Source organism: Hyperoodon ampullatus, assembly GCF_949752795.1.
Source record: "Hyperoodon ampullatus genome assembly, chromosome: 20".
Taxonomy (NCBI): Eukaryota; Metazoa; Chordata; class Mammalia; order Artiodactyla; family Ziphiidae; genus Hyperoodon; species Hyperoodon ampullatus.
This window is the reverse complement of record NC_136933.1, coordinates 14,589,329-14,603,209: the sequence shown is the minus strand read 5'-3', so window position 1 is coordinate 14,603,209 and position 13,881 is coordinate 14,589,329. Positions and strand designations below refer to the sequence as shown.

Here is a 13,881-nt window from a genome sequence, read left to right as displayed (position 1 = left end):
TCAGAGAGCGTACTGCCTGTGTTTTCTTCTAGCAGCTTTATGGTTTCAGGTCTTACATTTAAGTGTTTAATCAATTTTGAATTTATTTTTGTATATAGTGTGAGAAAGTAGTTCAGTTTGATTCTTTGGCATGTAGCTGTCCAGTTTTCCCAGCATCATTTATTAATTTTTAATTCAGTACAATTATAAGTTATTGTGTTTAATGGACCTTTAGAGATGCTCACGGATATCTAGAACTACTGGTATTAAATTGGTGAATGATGACTTTGTTAGCTGGGAAAGAAAAGTTACTTTAGGAACCTTACAGCTATTGCATAAATGTGTCTTGGCTGAAATTTGTTTCATTGAAAGTAATTTTATTGTCATTGTTAAGGTTTTTTTTTTAATGTTTTTATGGGGATGGAGGTGGATTAGTATGCTTAAGAAAGTAACCAGGTTATTCTGATATTTTAGGTTCAAGTTTTTCCTAATGCTTTTTGAGAGAACAGTGAACACGTCTCATCTGTCACCAAGTACCTTTTTATCTTCCCCAACTTACTTTCTGTTATTTCTTCTGTCAGGAAAATAGATATTATATATATATATATATAAAGTTCATGAGTTATTTTTCTAGACAGTCCCAAACTTATTTTATTGTTACTTTGAGTGTCTTTTGAGTATAATTTTTTTGCACTTAAGGAAAAAAATTATGAATAAGTATATGTGAGAGATGCAGTATAAATTTTTTCATTGGTTTTATAAGCGTAAGTCAATGAATTTAGCAGTTCAAATGATATATAGTGCTTGTGGCTTTGCTGATAGTCCAATTAGGTCGAAAGAGTCTTTAAGCTATGACTTTGCTACTATAAATAAAAACATCACTTTTTAATACTCCAAACACTTTAGATTTTTCTCCTTTTATTAAATTTTAGGATGCATTGTTGTTATTTACAAGATTTAATATTGCTCAAGGTTGTTCCTTTGAAGCTTTAAGTTTAGGCAGTTTAAAATGCTGAACACAACTGAAGCAAATTACTGTCTATAAACTCAGACCTAGTGAATAGATACCAATGACCTTACATTTGATATTGAAACGTTTTTGAGTGGTTTTAATTGAAGCTCTAACATTAGAATAAGAAACTTGTTACGTATATTGGGTTTAGGTAATGTGTAATGAATTTAGGTTTTCCTCCAGTGCCAGCACAATGCTTTCCACATAGTATATTTTAAAATTTCTTTGAGTATGTGAAATAATGTAATTGTTTCTCCTACTGCTTAGGAGAAAGAATGTGCTGAAATTTACAAAAGAGGTTCCTATTACTTAGTTTGGTTGGGGAAGAACAATTCATCAGTGTGAACTTTTTATTGCTACTTGCTTGCCCTGCTGAAATTCAGACTCTGTTACTTATGACTCAGAGGTTCTGCATGATCTGGTTTTACTGACCTTTCCTAATGCACCACTGCCCCTTCCATCCCCAAAGCAATGAAAACCTTAAAATACCCAATAGTCCTTGACAGATATGCATAGGGTATTAATGGAGAAAAACACAAAATAGAAGAACATAAGAGACCTCAATTGAAGGAGAGGTATATCATACATATGGATTAGAAGACTCAGTATTTAAAATTTTCAACTTTCCAGAATTAATTCTAATCAGTAAGCTTAAAAAAAAACAATTTCAAACAGGCTTCTTCATGGAACTTGAAGATATTTATATTGAACATCAAAAAACAGTAATAGCCAAGATAATTTTTTAAGAGGAACAGAGTGGATTGACATTGCCCTACTCAATATCTAGGCTTATTTTGAAGTTAAACTATTGAACAAACAAACTGATGGAAGAGAAAATATATGGAAAAAATAAATTAGATCTTTAACTCACACCATACTTACAAGATCTAAATGTGAGAAGCAAGATTATAAAAGTAATCTCAAAGAAAATGTAAGAAAGTATGTGAATAGGAAAGATACTTTAAAGATCACATAGGAAGCACAAACCGTGCTTCCTATGTATGTAGGGAAAGATTGTTTAAATTTAAAACTTGTCTGAAATCAAACACAATGTAAACAACGTTTAAAGACAAGCCATAAACACAGAGAATATATTTATAATGCGTATAACCAACACAAGATTGGTGTTCAGAATATATAAAGAACTCCTACAAAACAATAAAAAAAGACAAATGAAAAATTGGGCCAAGATATCTGTCTGATAGCTGACAGATGAAACTTGAATTGTCAGTAAATATATGAATAGATGTTTGTATCAATTTGCATGGATTCAGCTATAGATATTCCAGAACTCAACTAACAGAAACTTAAAGCCTAAGGACATTTATTTCCTGCTTGACAAGTCTAGAGGTAGGAAGTTCAAGAGTTGGTCCAGTACCTTATGAGCATAGGAAGGATCTATGCCATTATTTTCATAATTCCCTTGACCTTCTCATCATGGTTTTAGTGGCTTCAGATGTCACCACCTTTTATGAGAAATTTTCTAAAAATAGAGAGGAAAGGAGAAAAGAGACAGGGACCCTCTTCCTTCATACACCTTCTCTTAATGGGGAGAAAAATCTTTTCAGAAGTTTCTGGATTTTCCCTTCTGTCTCATTGCCAGTCACTGACAGAGAGGAATGAAATCACCTTTCTGGATTAGAGTAATCAGGAGTCACTCCCTGGACTGGGGAAAGGATTGCCTTCTCTTAGCATATATGGTCTGTCCAATTCCTGAGCAAAATTGAATTTCTGTTTGCCAGCAAGAAAAGGGGATAATTAGAAAAAGCATTTGACAAAATTCAAATCCATTTATGATAAACAGTCAACAAAGTGGGTATAGAGGGAACATAACTCAACGTAATAGAGGCCATATATGACAAGCCCACAGCTAACGTCATACTCAGTGGTGAAAAGATGAAAGCTTTTCCTTTAAGATCAGGAACAATACAAGGATGTCTGCTCTTGCCACTTTTATTCAACATAACATTAGAAGTCCTAGCCAGAGCAGTTAGACAAGAAAAAGAACTAGAAGTCATCCGAATTAAAAAGGAAGAAGTAAAATTGTCACAATTTGCAGATGGCATATTATATATAGAAAATCCTAAGGGCTCCATCAAAAAGCTTTAGAATAAGAAAATTCAATAAAGTTGCAGGGCATAAAATCAATACATAAAAATCTGTAGCCTTTCTTTTTTTTTTTTTTTTTTTTTTTTTTTTTTTTTTTTTGTGGTATGCGGGCCTCTCACTGTTGTGGCCTCTCCCGTTGCGGAGCACAGGCTCCGGATGCGCAGGCTCAGCAGCCATGGCTCACGGGCCCAGCCGCTCCGCGGCATATGGGATCCTCCCAGACCGGGGCACGAACCCGTATCCCCTGCATCGGCAGGCGGACTCTCAACCACTGCGCCACCAGGGAGGCCCTGTAGCCTTTCTTTACACTAATAATGAACTATCAGAAAGAGAAATTAGGAAAACAATCTGATTTACAATTGTATCAAAAAGAATAAAATACCTAGGAATAAATTTAACCAGGGAGGTGAAAGACCTGTATATTGAAAACTGTAAGACATTAATGAAAGAAACTGAAGGAAACAAATAAATGGAAAGGTATTCTGTGCTCATGGATTGAAAGAATTAAAGTTGTTAGAATGTCTATACTGTTCAAAGCAATATATAGATTCCATGCAACCCCTATAAAAATTCCAATGGTATTTTTCACAGAAATAGAACAAACAATTCTCAGATTTGTATGGAATCACACAAAAGACTCCAAATAGCCAAAGCAGTCATGAGAAACAAGAACAAAGCTGAAGGCATCACACTCCCTGATTTCAAACTACATTACAAAGCTAAAGTAATGAAAACAGTGTGGTATTGGCATAAAAACAGACACATAGATCAATGGACAGAATAGAGAGCCCAGAAATAAACCCATGCATATATGGTCAATTAATTTATGACAGGAGCCAATAATATACAGTGAGGAAAGGACAGTCTCTTCAATAAATGAGATTGGGAAAATTGGACAGCTACATGGAAAAGAATGAAACTGGACCACTGTCTTACACCATACACAAAAATTAACTCAAAATGGATTAAAGACCTGAATGTAAGACCTGAAACCATAAAACTCCTGGAAGAAAACATAGGTGGTAATCTCCTTTACATAAGTCTTGGTGATGATTTTTTGACTCTGACACCAAAAGGAAAAGCAACAAAAGCAAAAATAAACAAGTGGGACTACATCAAACTAAAAAGCCTCTTCATGGCAAAGGAAACCATCAACAAAATGAAAAGGCAAACTACTGAATGAAAGAAAATATTTGCAAATGATATTTCTGGTAAGAGGTTAATATCCAAAATATGTAAAGAACTCATGTTGAGGGGCTTCCCTGGTGGCACAGTGGTTGAGAGTCCACCTGCTGATGCAGGGGACACGGGTTCGTGCCCCCGTCCGGGAAGATCCCACATGCTGTGGAGCGGCTAGGCCCGTGAGCCATGGCCGCTGAGCCTGCGCGTCCGGAGCCTGTGCTCCGTAACGGGAGAGGCCACAACAGTGAGAGGCCCGCGTACCACAAAAAAAAAACCAAAAAAACAAACTCATGTTGAAAACAATGACGGAAGAATGTGTTTGCGTGTGCGGGTGAATTGAAATTGAGTAGTCAAAGTCTCTCCTAGTTGTTACTTTTTGGATGAGAATTGGATGACAGAAGGAGCTAGGCATGTGAAGATCTGGGTCCAAGGTCTTCAGGCAGAGCACACAGCAAGTGCAAAGTCCTCTAGACTGAAATAAGTTTGTCATATCCAGGGAACAAAAAGTGGAAGACAGGGTTAGTAAATCTCAATGAGATGGGAGAAGTGAGAGTGGCCAGCTCACATAGAGCCTTGTTAGGTCATAAGGAGATTTTAGTAATATTTTGTGCGTTATTGGAATCCATTGCAGGATTTTAAGTAGGGAAGTGACCTAATCTGATTTGTGCCTTGAAAAGATCACTCTGTCTACTCTGTTAAGGATGAATTGTCGGGCAGCAGCTGTGACAGTAGAGAGACAAACAGAAGGTTATGTGCTGAAGTCTAGACAAGAGATTGTGGAACTTGAAACCAAGCTGGTGGCACTGGGGAGTAGGCAGATTTGAGATGTGTGTTTGGAAGTACAGTTCACACATATCAGGACTGAGGGAAAGAATTCTTCAACAGTAAAATGAAGGTAATGGTATCTCTCACAGGGTGTTATCACAGGAGCTAATGCTTGTCAAGCATTTGGCATACTTCTTGACACACATAAGAGCTTACTAAATGTTAGCTACTTACCATTATTATTTTTATTTTTATTGTTGTCAAGAATAGGGCATGTACTTGAAGCAAAAAGAATTTTTCTGTAAAAGCTAAATTATACCTGTTGTACAACTCTCAGATTGGAAGTGTTATAGCACATACTGTTTTGTTGGTAAAAATCAGAGTATTACTCCATCTTAATTTTTAACAACCTTTGGATCGGAGGGAGATAGTTCATTGCTTTTCCTTTTGTACTTCATAATACTGAACCATATATATATATATATACATATATATATATATGCGTAGCAACATTCCTTTTAAAAGCTGTGACTTAACTTTTTTAAACGTGCGCTAGCTTGATGAACTGGGACGCTGAAAATCTTGTCTGCAGTATGTCTGTAATGCTTTCACTTAGGGACTGTTTCTTTGAGTTAGTTACTGGTATATTACTTCAAATTCTATATATTTCTTTGAACTGACCCTAATTATTATTTTTACTTTGGTTCTTTAGACCCAAATAAACAAATCAGTTATAGAGATAATTATGACTACAAACCTTGGTTATGAAACAAAGGCCTTATATAGCCATCAGAGATAATGAATTCTCTTTATGTGTGAAAAATAATGCATATGCATTCAACATGGATAGAATGGTGAATGACCAATTATGATTTGTACTTAACAGTACAGGTAGAGTATATGTTTTGATAAACTTTTTATGTGTGGTTTTCTAAATTACAGTACTTTAAGTAGGGGACTTATTTGTTTCATAGATAACAAAACCTCTGATTTAATAATGTATTTTAATACAAAATCAAATTAGAAGAGTTGACTTCATAATTGCCACATAAAATGTATCTTTACTGGTTTTGACTGTTCACGTCCACCTTCTTTTATAAACTTATATGTGTACACCCACATATATTTTATACAAAAGTATGTTTTTATATAATAATTAAGAAAACAGATAATCAAAAAGAAAAAAATTCCATACTTCTACTATTTAGTGATTTAGTCTCTTTTTCTGCCCATCTATGTACCAAATATATATATATATTTTTCTCCTATATTTTGTTTTATATATTTTTAATCTAAGAGACTGATCTAAAAAAAAATCTATGTTGTTGAATTTTTTATAATATCCTGTTGTGTGTGTGTGTGTGTATAGTCTATACCTTTTTTGGTGATATTTTTCATTGTGGTAAAATATATGAATTTAAAAATGTTAAAATTTTGTTTATTTTAAGCAATTTAAAAATAAAATACCATTTTAGCCATTTTAAAGTATATGACTCAGTGACATTAAGTACATTCACAGTGTTCTAGAATTCTTTTAATACAGGATGGTATTATATCAAAAACCATCACTTCATCATTCACTTAACAGAGTCTTTATTGTTGGGCATCTAATTTCCATGATTTTCTATAAATAATGTATGATAAATATTTTTTTTTAGTAAGCATTCAATTTATACTGTTTTAATACAATAATTTTAGACCCAGTATTACACATACAAGTAAATCTAAAAGGAGGGGAAAATACATGTTACATTTGTACACCAACATTAATGTGCCTGCAAGTTCCTATCATAACACAAAATTCTAGTGAAACTGTTAAAAGTGGCATATCCAGGTGTGTGACTTCTATCTACAATTATCTCTGGGACCAAATTCATTCACATTCCTCCACATGACTCCACAAGATCACTTCATAAGGATTCATGGGCCCCAACATAGCACCAAATGAAGAATTTCCTTGACACCAAAGATTCAGGGAATGAGCATAGAACTCCAAAAACTACTCTGAAGATGACTCTCTTTATGTTTATTCTCACCATTTTCCAATTTGTTTAGATGTAGCTAAATATGGTGTACAAGTACCTACAAAAGAAGTTGGCCATAAAATTACTTACAATAACACAGCAAAATATAGTTCTCTGCAAAATAAGTTAATATAATACTATTTGTTCCCTCCCATAGATAACTTTGGATTTGTAATATTTAATTTCCTTCACTTCCATTTTAAAAGAAAGAAAAAACATACAATAGGGGTAACCAAACTGTTGCATGGAAATATTTATCCCTTACTTTCCCTCCACTTTACAAAGCAAATTGTATGATTCTAACACTTTTAAAACAAAACAGACTTTAGGAATAATTTGATCTAAACTACCTGTATAAGTTTCTTGTGGCTGCTGTATCAAATTACCACAAACTCTATGGCTTGAAAAGAAATTCTTTTCTGTCACAGTTCTGGAGGCTGTCAATCCAAAATCAGTATCACTGGACCAAAATCTAGGTGTTGGCAGGTCTGTGCTCCCTACCAGGCTCTAGGAGAATCTGTTCCATGACTATTCCTGGTGGATGCCAGCATTCCTTAGCTTGTGGCCACATCACTCTAATATGTTATGATAAATATTCTCGATGCAAAATATTTGTTCATATATGAATCTTTTTTTAAATGATAAAGTTTGAAAAGAGGTATTGTTGAGTCAGAGAGTATATTTGTTTAAGCCTATTCATGATAATGCTACATTTTTTTCTAAAATGTCATACCAGTTTTTATTCACATTATCAGTATGTGAGCACAGTTCCATTTCACCACTTCCTTGCTGATAAGCATTTTTGTTTTGTTTTGTTTTATTTTATATGTTAGATCTAAAAATTTTAGTAAAAAGTAAACACACTCTTTACTATTTTGCTTCAAAGTTATAATGTATAATTTTTAAAGTGCGTTTAAGATACGTTAAGAAGTATCTTATTTTATCTTTATTTATTAGTGAAGAAAGGAAATTAGTTCTCAAACACTGTTAATGCACTGATTAGGGTGTGTTTGCACTCAGGCTTTACTCAGATCTATAAAGCAGGAAAATCTCTAAATCTTCATGGGTAAAGAAAGCACCTATGGCCCAGTGGGAGAGTAGGGCTGTGACAGTAGAGGCAGGAAGCACATTGAAGTCAGAGAATTAAACAGAATGTAGTATCTGTAAAGTTCGGCAGATATTAAAGAAACAGCAAGATGGTGATAGTTACATTAGCATGTACCCTATACTTTTGGTGTTCCAGTTACTAATATGAAATTGACTTCTTTTCACCCAAAATTTTCAACTTAATTTGAAGGATATTTTCTATGGAAACCTAATTCTGAGAAATATCTGTGGAAACATATCTTTTACTTTGAAGACTTTTTCTTAGAGCCTGCTTTCCTGGAATGAGTGGATTTCTAAAGATAGTGTGGAGGACATAACGTTGAAAGAAACCTTTTTTTTTTTTCCTTCTATTTTCCACATAGTTCTCATTTATTTAGTTTATATATGCATAAAATAAAGGAAGATAGGACCCTTATTGCTTTTCAGTTTTACTTAAGATGTCATTTTCTAACAACATTGCATGGTAAGTAATAGCATGGAGGTAGTGATACCTAGACAGTTAAGTTCTAGTTAAATTTAAAGTAAGAAAGAAAGGATCATAAATGAAAGTATTAAGCTGGTAAAGATAAAAATGCTAATATTTGCAGTTTCCTTTTTTTTTTCAACCCATTGCAATGTAGCTTGTAATTTCATCACAGTACTATAATGACTTTAAAATTGTCAAAATGACTGTTCCATTCTCCATTGATCTCACTAAATGCTCATCATGCTGGACTTTGCATAGTGTTGTTGCCCTTTGACTTCCATAATGGTGTGTTTTCTTGGTTTTTCTTACCTTTCTCAGTGCTTGCCTAGTCCTTACAGTGCTTTAGATTTTTTTCTAACTCTTCCGACAACCCCCCACCATTTTTCTGTCTGAAAATTGTGATACTTTTCACCAGTGTTCTGTCTCTGTATTTCCAAATGCCTGCATTCTCACTTGTTTGTCATAAAATTTCCTCCAACTCAGTAAATCCAAGCTTGAATTGTTTCACCTAACTACCCATTCATTTAGTTTGGCCACCAGTCCCAAGATAGATACTATGGCATTATCTTTATTTCTTCCTTTTCAAATATCTTGTAACCAAACTATCACTGCATATTTTTGGTTTCCATATGTTCTTCTCCAGTTGCCCTAGTGTAATGTTGAGTGTTGTGACTTGTCTTAGATTTGGTTGTCATTGGTATTTAAATAACCTTTATTAAAACATAGAGATGGATTTTATACATATGATTTTGTCTTGTGACGCATGAGGGGAAAGTGAATGCCTTGTACAGGAATCTTGCCTCATTCATTTTACATTTTTAGCACAGTTGCCCAGCACATAATAGATGTTGAAGAAGTGTTTTTTGAAGGAACTGAGCAAATTAAGGGAAGAGCTTTCTTAGTTCTAAGTTCTGTGAGATGAGAGAATCCATTTGAATGGCAACTTTTTTTTTTTTTTACCTTTTTGCTATAGAACACAGTACTTCAGTTGTTTGTATTTGTTGATATTGTTAAAGGAATCCTAATGGTTCTTTTTACAAAATTGACTTACTGTATAAAATATTTTCCCTCTTCCGTTTTAGGTTTTGGAAGGAAGGATGTGGTAGAACACTTACTGCAGATGGGTGCTAATGTCCATGCTCGTGATGATGGCGGTCTCATCCCGCTTCACAATGCCTGTTCTTTTGGCCATGCTGAGGTTGTGAGTCTGTTACTGTGCCAAGGAGCTGATCCAAATGCCAGGGATAACTGGAACTATACCCCTCTGCATGAAGCTGCTATTAAAGGAAAGATCGATGTATGTATTGGTAAGTATTATTTGTTGATACCTAAATTGTACGATCAGCCTGACATGTGTAACATTTTAAATAAAGGTTTACACGAGGAAGAAGGGTAACTTCTTCCTTGTTTTTTATTGCAGTAGAAATAGTGTTCCCAGAGAATAAATAAAGAAGGCTTTATTACTTCTTATTCTTAGAAACAATTCTTTTCCACCAAGGGGAAGTAGAGAGATGGAAATCTAAAGTTGGTTAAGAACAAGTTTCACAACATTAACTCTCCAAATGTGAGGCAAATGTCCACTGGTGTGGAACTAAATTTTGATGGATTACTGTTATCAAATTTAGTTAATTTACGGTCTCTTTAAAAGACTGCAAGTTTTCCATCCTAGCATCAATGAGAACCATTATAAAGTACAAGTTCTTACTGAACTGGATGACATATTTGGATGTTTTAGGCTGATTCAAGGAAAGTCATGTAGTACTAAGGCAAAACCTTTTTCTTTATGTTACTAAAATTGAACACCAGCTATTTTATTAGCACTGGAAAAGCTCTGAGTGGTTTGAATACAGTAGTTCAAGGCTTAATATTTTCAACATGTGCCATAGTCTAGAGAAAAAGAAATTTCAAACAAAATTGAAATTTTCAACGATTTTAAGTATTGTGATTATATGAAATTGTATTCAATCAGCATGTCTTTCTCTTTTATATATATCTAAGTATATATATTTTTAGATTTTGCTATATTTTATAAACTCATTTTGACTCTAAAACAAGCTTCCAGCATAATTTCTCCTGCGTGTATCATCTCCTTCTTGAAACTTAAGGTGGTGGATGTTCGTTTAGCCTGTGACAGGTTGATTTACATAATTGTTGTCTTCCTGAATGGCATCCATTTGTTTAGTCAGATATTTTTATGATAAAACTCAAATAGATATGTCATTTTTAAAGATACAGAGGTGGTGCCATTATTAAGATTTTCTCCCTCTTGATAGCCATCTCTTCCAGCCTCAAATATATTTTTTAGTGTTCCTCAAATTATTGGATTGCCTGACAAAACTTCTTTATCCCATTCTCTGTCATTATCCTTTGTCACTTCACCATCCATTGATGTGACCCTTTGGACACCCTATCCTTTTAGATCTTTGACATCTTCCATTTTCACTTGATTTACCCATTTCCTCCTATGTCTCTCACTAAAACAGCCATGTCCTAGACTAAGTCATTTCATAAAAGTAACCCAAAAAGCTTGAACTTACCACATATTCTCTGACCACTAAACATCTTAAGTTACTTGTGATAAGTTACTAAGTGATAACAATTATTGAACTTGACATGTATTCTTACCTAATCTTCTAGACCTTCAGCTTCCCTACTTTCATCCTTTCTTGCTTCACTTTGTCATATCCATTGGATTTTTCTGTCATGAGTTATAGAATTTTATACAGTTTTCACCTTCCTGGAATATTATCCCTTTTAGGCTTCAGTGTTCTATTTTTCTACCTGTACCTCTCTGAATTTTTCATTCTATCAGTGCTTTTATTACCTTATTGAAATTAATATTCCTCTCCTCCTCCTAAATCCACCTCCCAAAAGTATATAGTGAAAATGCTCCTTTTATCTAAGTTCATTTATTGGTTTTTTGAGTGTCAGGTATAAATTGAAGTTTAGTTTCAGACAACCCATTTCCTACCATAAAAATACTAAAATTCATTCCATAACTAAAAATATAAATATATACTTCTATAAACATTAGAATATAAAACCAAACTCTTAATATAAAGCTATATTATAAATATTCCTTTTGGGTCATTTTCCTGCACGGGCAGAATTGAATGAGGCCTTTCTAATTCTGAGTACAGTGATATTTGTATCTAGACTATATTCTTTGTTTTCCTAAATCTCCCACAGGCAAGCATAGGCATTCTTTATTGCCCAAAGAACTTTTAAGTACAAAATTAATTTTTTTGAATATTTTTATTGATGATTGTGATTCTGATATTATAGATTCTCCTCTTGAAGTGATCAAACCATTTTTTTTTCCACTGAAAACTACTGGTGTCTTACTTTATCCATTAATTGCAAAGGAGCATGTCTTTGCTGATGTTGTATGCTTTGGAGATGTAGATTTGTTTCATCCAATTGTGGATTCAAAAGGCTTTACACGTCATAAGTCAGCACATCACACTTTATCTTCAGTTCCATTGATCATAGTAGAATTGGTCACCATTTTGTTGATGATGATCAATAAGATTGTGTGGGACTCATTATAAGGACATAAATGTGTTTGATATTTGGGTGGGAGTTGAAGTTAAGCTTTTAGCTCTTAACCTCTTATGAGTTGACATTGGCTAGTATGGTCTAGGAAACCATCAATTGTATACTATAGAGTCTAAGGTCTAAATAATACAGAATATTCACAGAATTATAAAATATTTATTAAATTAAATAGAAAATACATTTCTCATCTATTTGTCATACAACTGAATCTGTAAATCTTTGCATAATGGGTCGATAAAACTAAGAAAGCCTCATGTATGTTGTCTTGGCTAGATTGTTGTGTTGCCCTTGCTAGATTGCTGTGTTTCCCAGTAAACCACAGATCTTAAAAAATCATATTGCTTTATTTTATTTGACTCTTTACATAATAAGAGGCATTTATTATGTATTTTTAACATTTATTTTGAAATATAGATTCACAGGAAGTTGCAAAAACAGTACAAGAAGATCCATGTATCCTTCACCCAGTTTTTCCCAGTGGTTACATCTTATGGAATCATAATACAGTATCAGAAATAGGAAACTAGTGTTGGTACAGTGTGTATAGTTCTATGCCATTAATCACAGGTTGAGATTCATGTAACTACTACTGCAGTCAAGATACAGAACATGTTATCAGACTCCCCCAAAGCTCCCCCTCATTCTACTTATTTATACCCTACTTTTATAATGACCTACTCCCCCATCCCACATCCTTAACCCCTGGCAACCACTAATATGTTCTCATGTGTATAATTTTGCCACTTGGAGAATTTTATATAAATGGAATCATACAGTATATAATTTTGTGAGATTGGCTTTTTTTTTTTTCACTTGACCTTCCAGATTTTTTTTTTAATTGCTAATTATTATGCCATGGTGTTGATGTACCATAGTTTAGCCATTCACCAATTGAAGAACATTTTGGTTGTTTCTACTTTTTGGCTATTACAAATAAAGCTCCTGTGAACGTTTGTGTACAGGTTTTTATGTGGAGATGAGTTTTCTTTTCTCTAGATAAATGCTCTGGAGTGTGATTGCTGGGTAATACAGGAAGTATATGTTTAGCTTTTTAAAGAAACTGTCATAGTATTTTCTAGTGTGTTACATGATTCTTCATTCCTAACAGCAATGTATGAGAGATCTAGTTTCTCTGCATCCTTGCCAGGATTTGGTATTGTCACTATCTTTTATTTTAGCTGTCCTAATAGCTCAACAGCATTTTAATTTACACTTCCCTAATGGCTAGTGATGTTTCACATGCTTATTGCCATCTGTATCTCCTCTTTGGTAAAATGCGTCTTCATGTCTTTTGCCCTTTTTCTTGAAATGGAGTAGGATGTATATTATCTGGGATGCTTTCAGTTGTAAATAACAGAATACCTCATCAGTAATCGCTTAAACAATAAAATCTTATTGACTCACATGATAGGAAGTCTGCACGAGGTTTCAGGATTGACTCAGGAGTTTCAACAATCTCTAAAGAATAGGCAAACATGTTAGCTTTTCCCTCTTGGTTTCAAGGTGATAGCAGTAGCTCCAAGCAGCATATTCTCACATCAACATCCAAAGCAGGAAAGGAGGAGGTAAAAAAAGGGCTTTTTCTACTTAAGATTTTTTTTTTTTAAGAAGAAAAATCTTTCCCAGAAAACTTCCTCTTAAGAGCCCATTTTTCAGAAGTAGGTTACATGTTCACCCCC

At 33.9% G+C, this 13,881-nt stretch overlaps 1 protein-coding gene across 1 annotated transcript in view; it reads left to right on the top strand.

The window, feature by feature from the left end:
- The window catches only part of TNKS (tankyrase), a gene marked incomplete at its 5' end in the record, with an annotated part of 174,371 nt that overhangs the window by 14,065 nt on the left and 146,425 nt on the right, over positions 1-13,881 (top strand). The window contains one exon of the mRNA XM_079726472.1: positions 9,727-9,951. Within this exon, the coding sequence (XP_079582598.1) occupies positions 9,727-9,951 (225 nt within the window). The remainder of the gene's footprint in view (positions 1-9,726; positions 9,952-13,881) is intronic.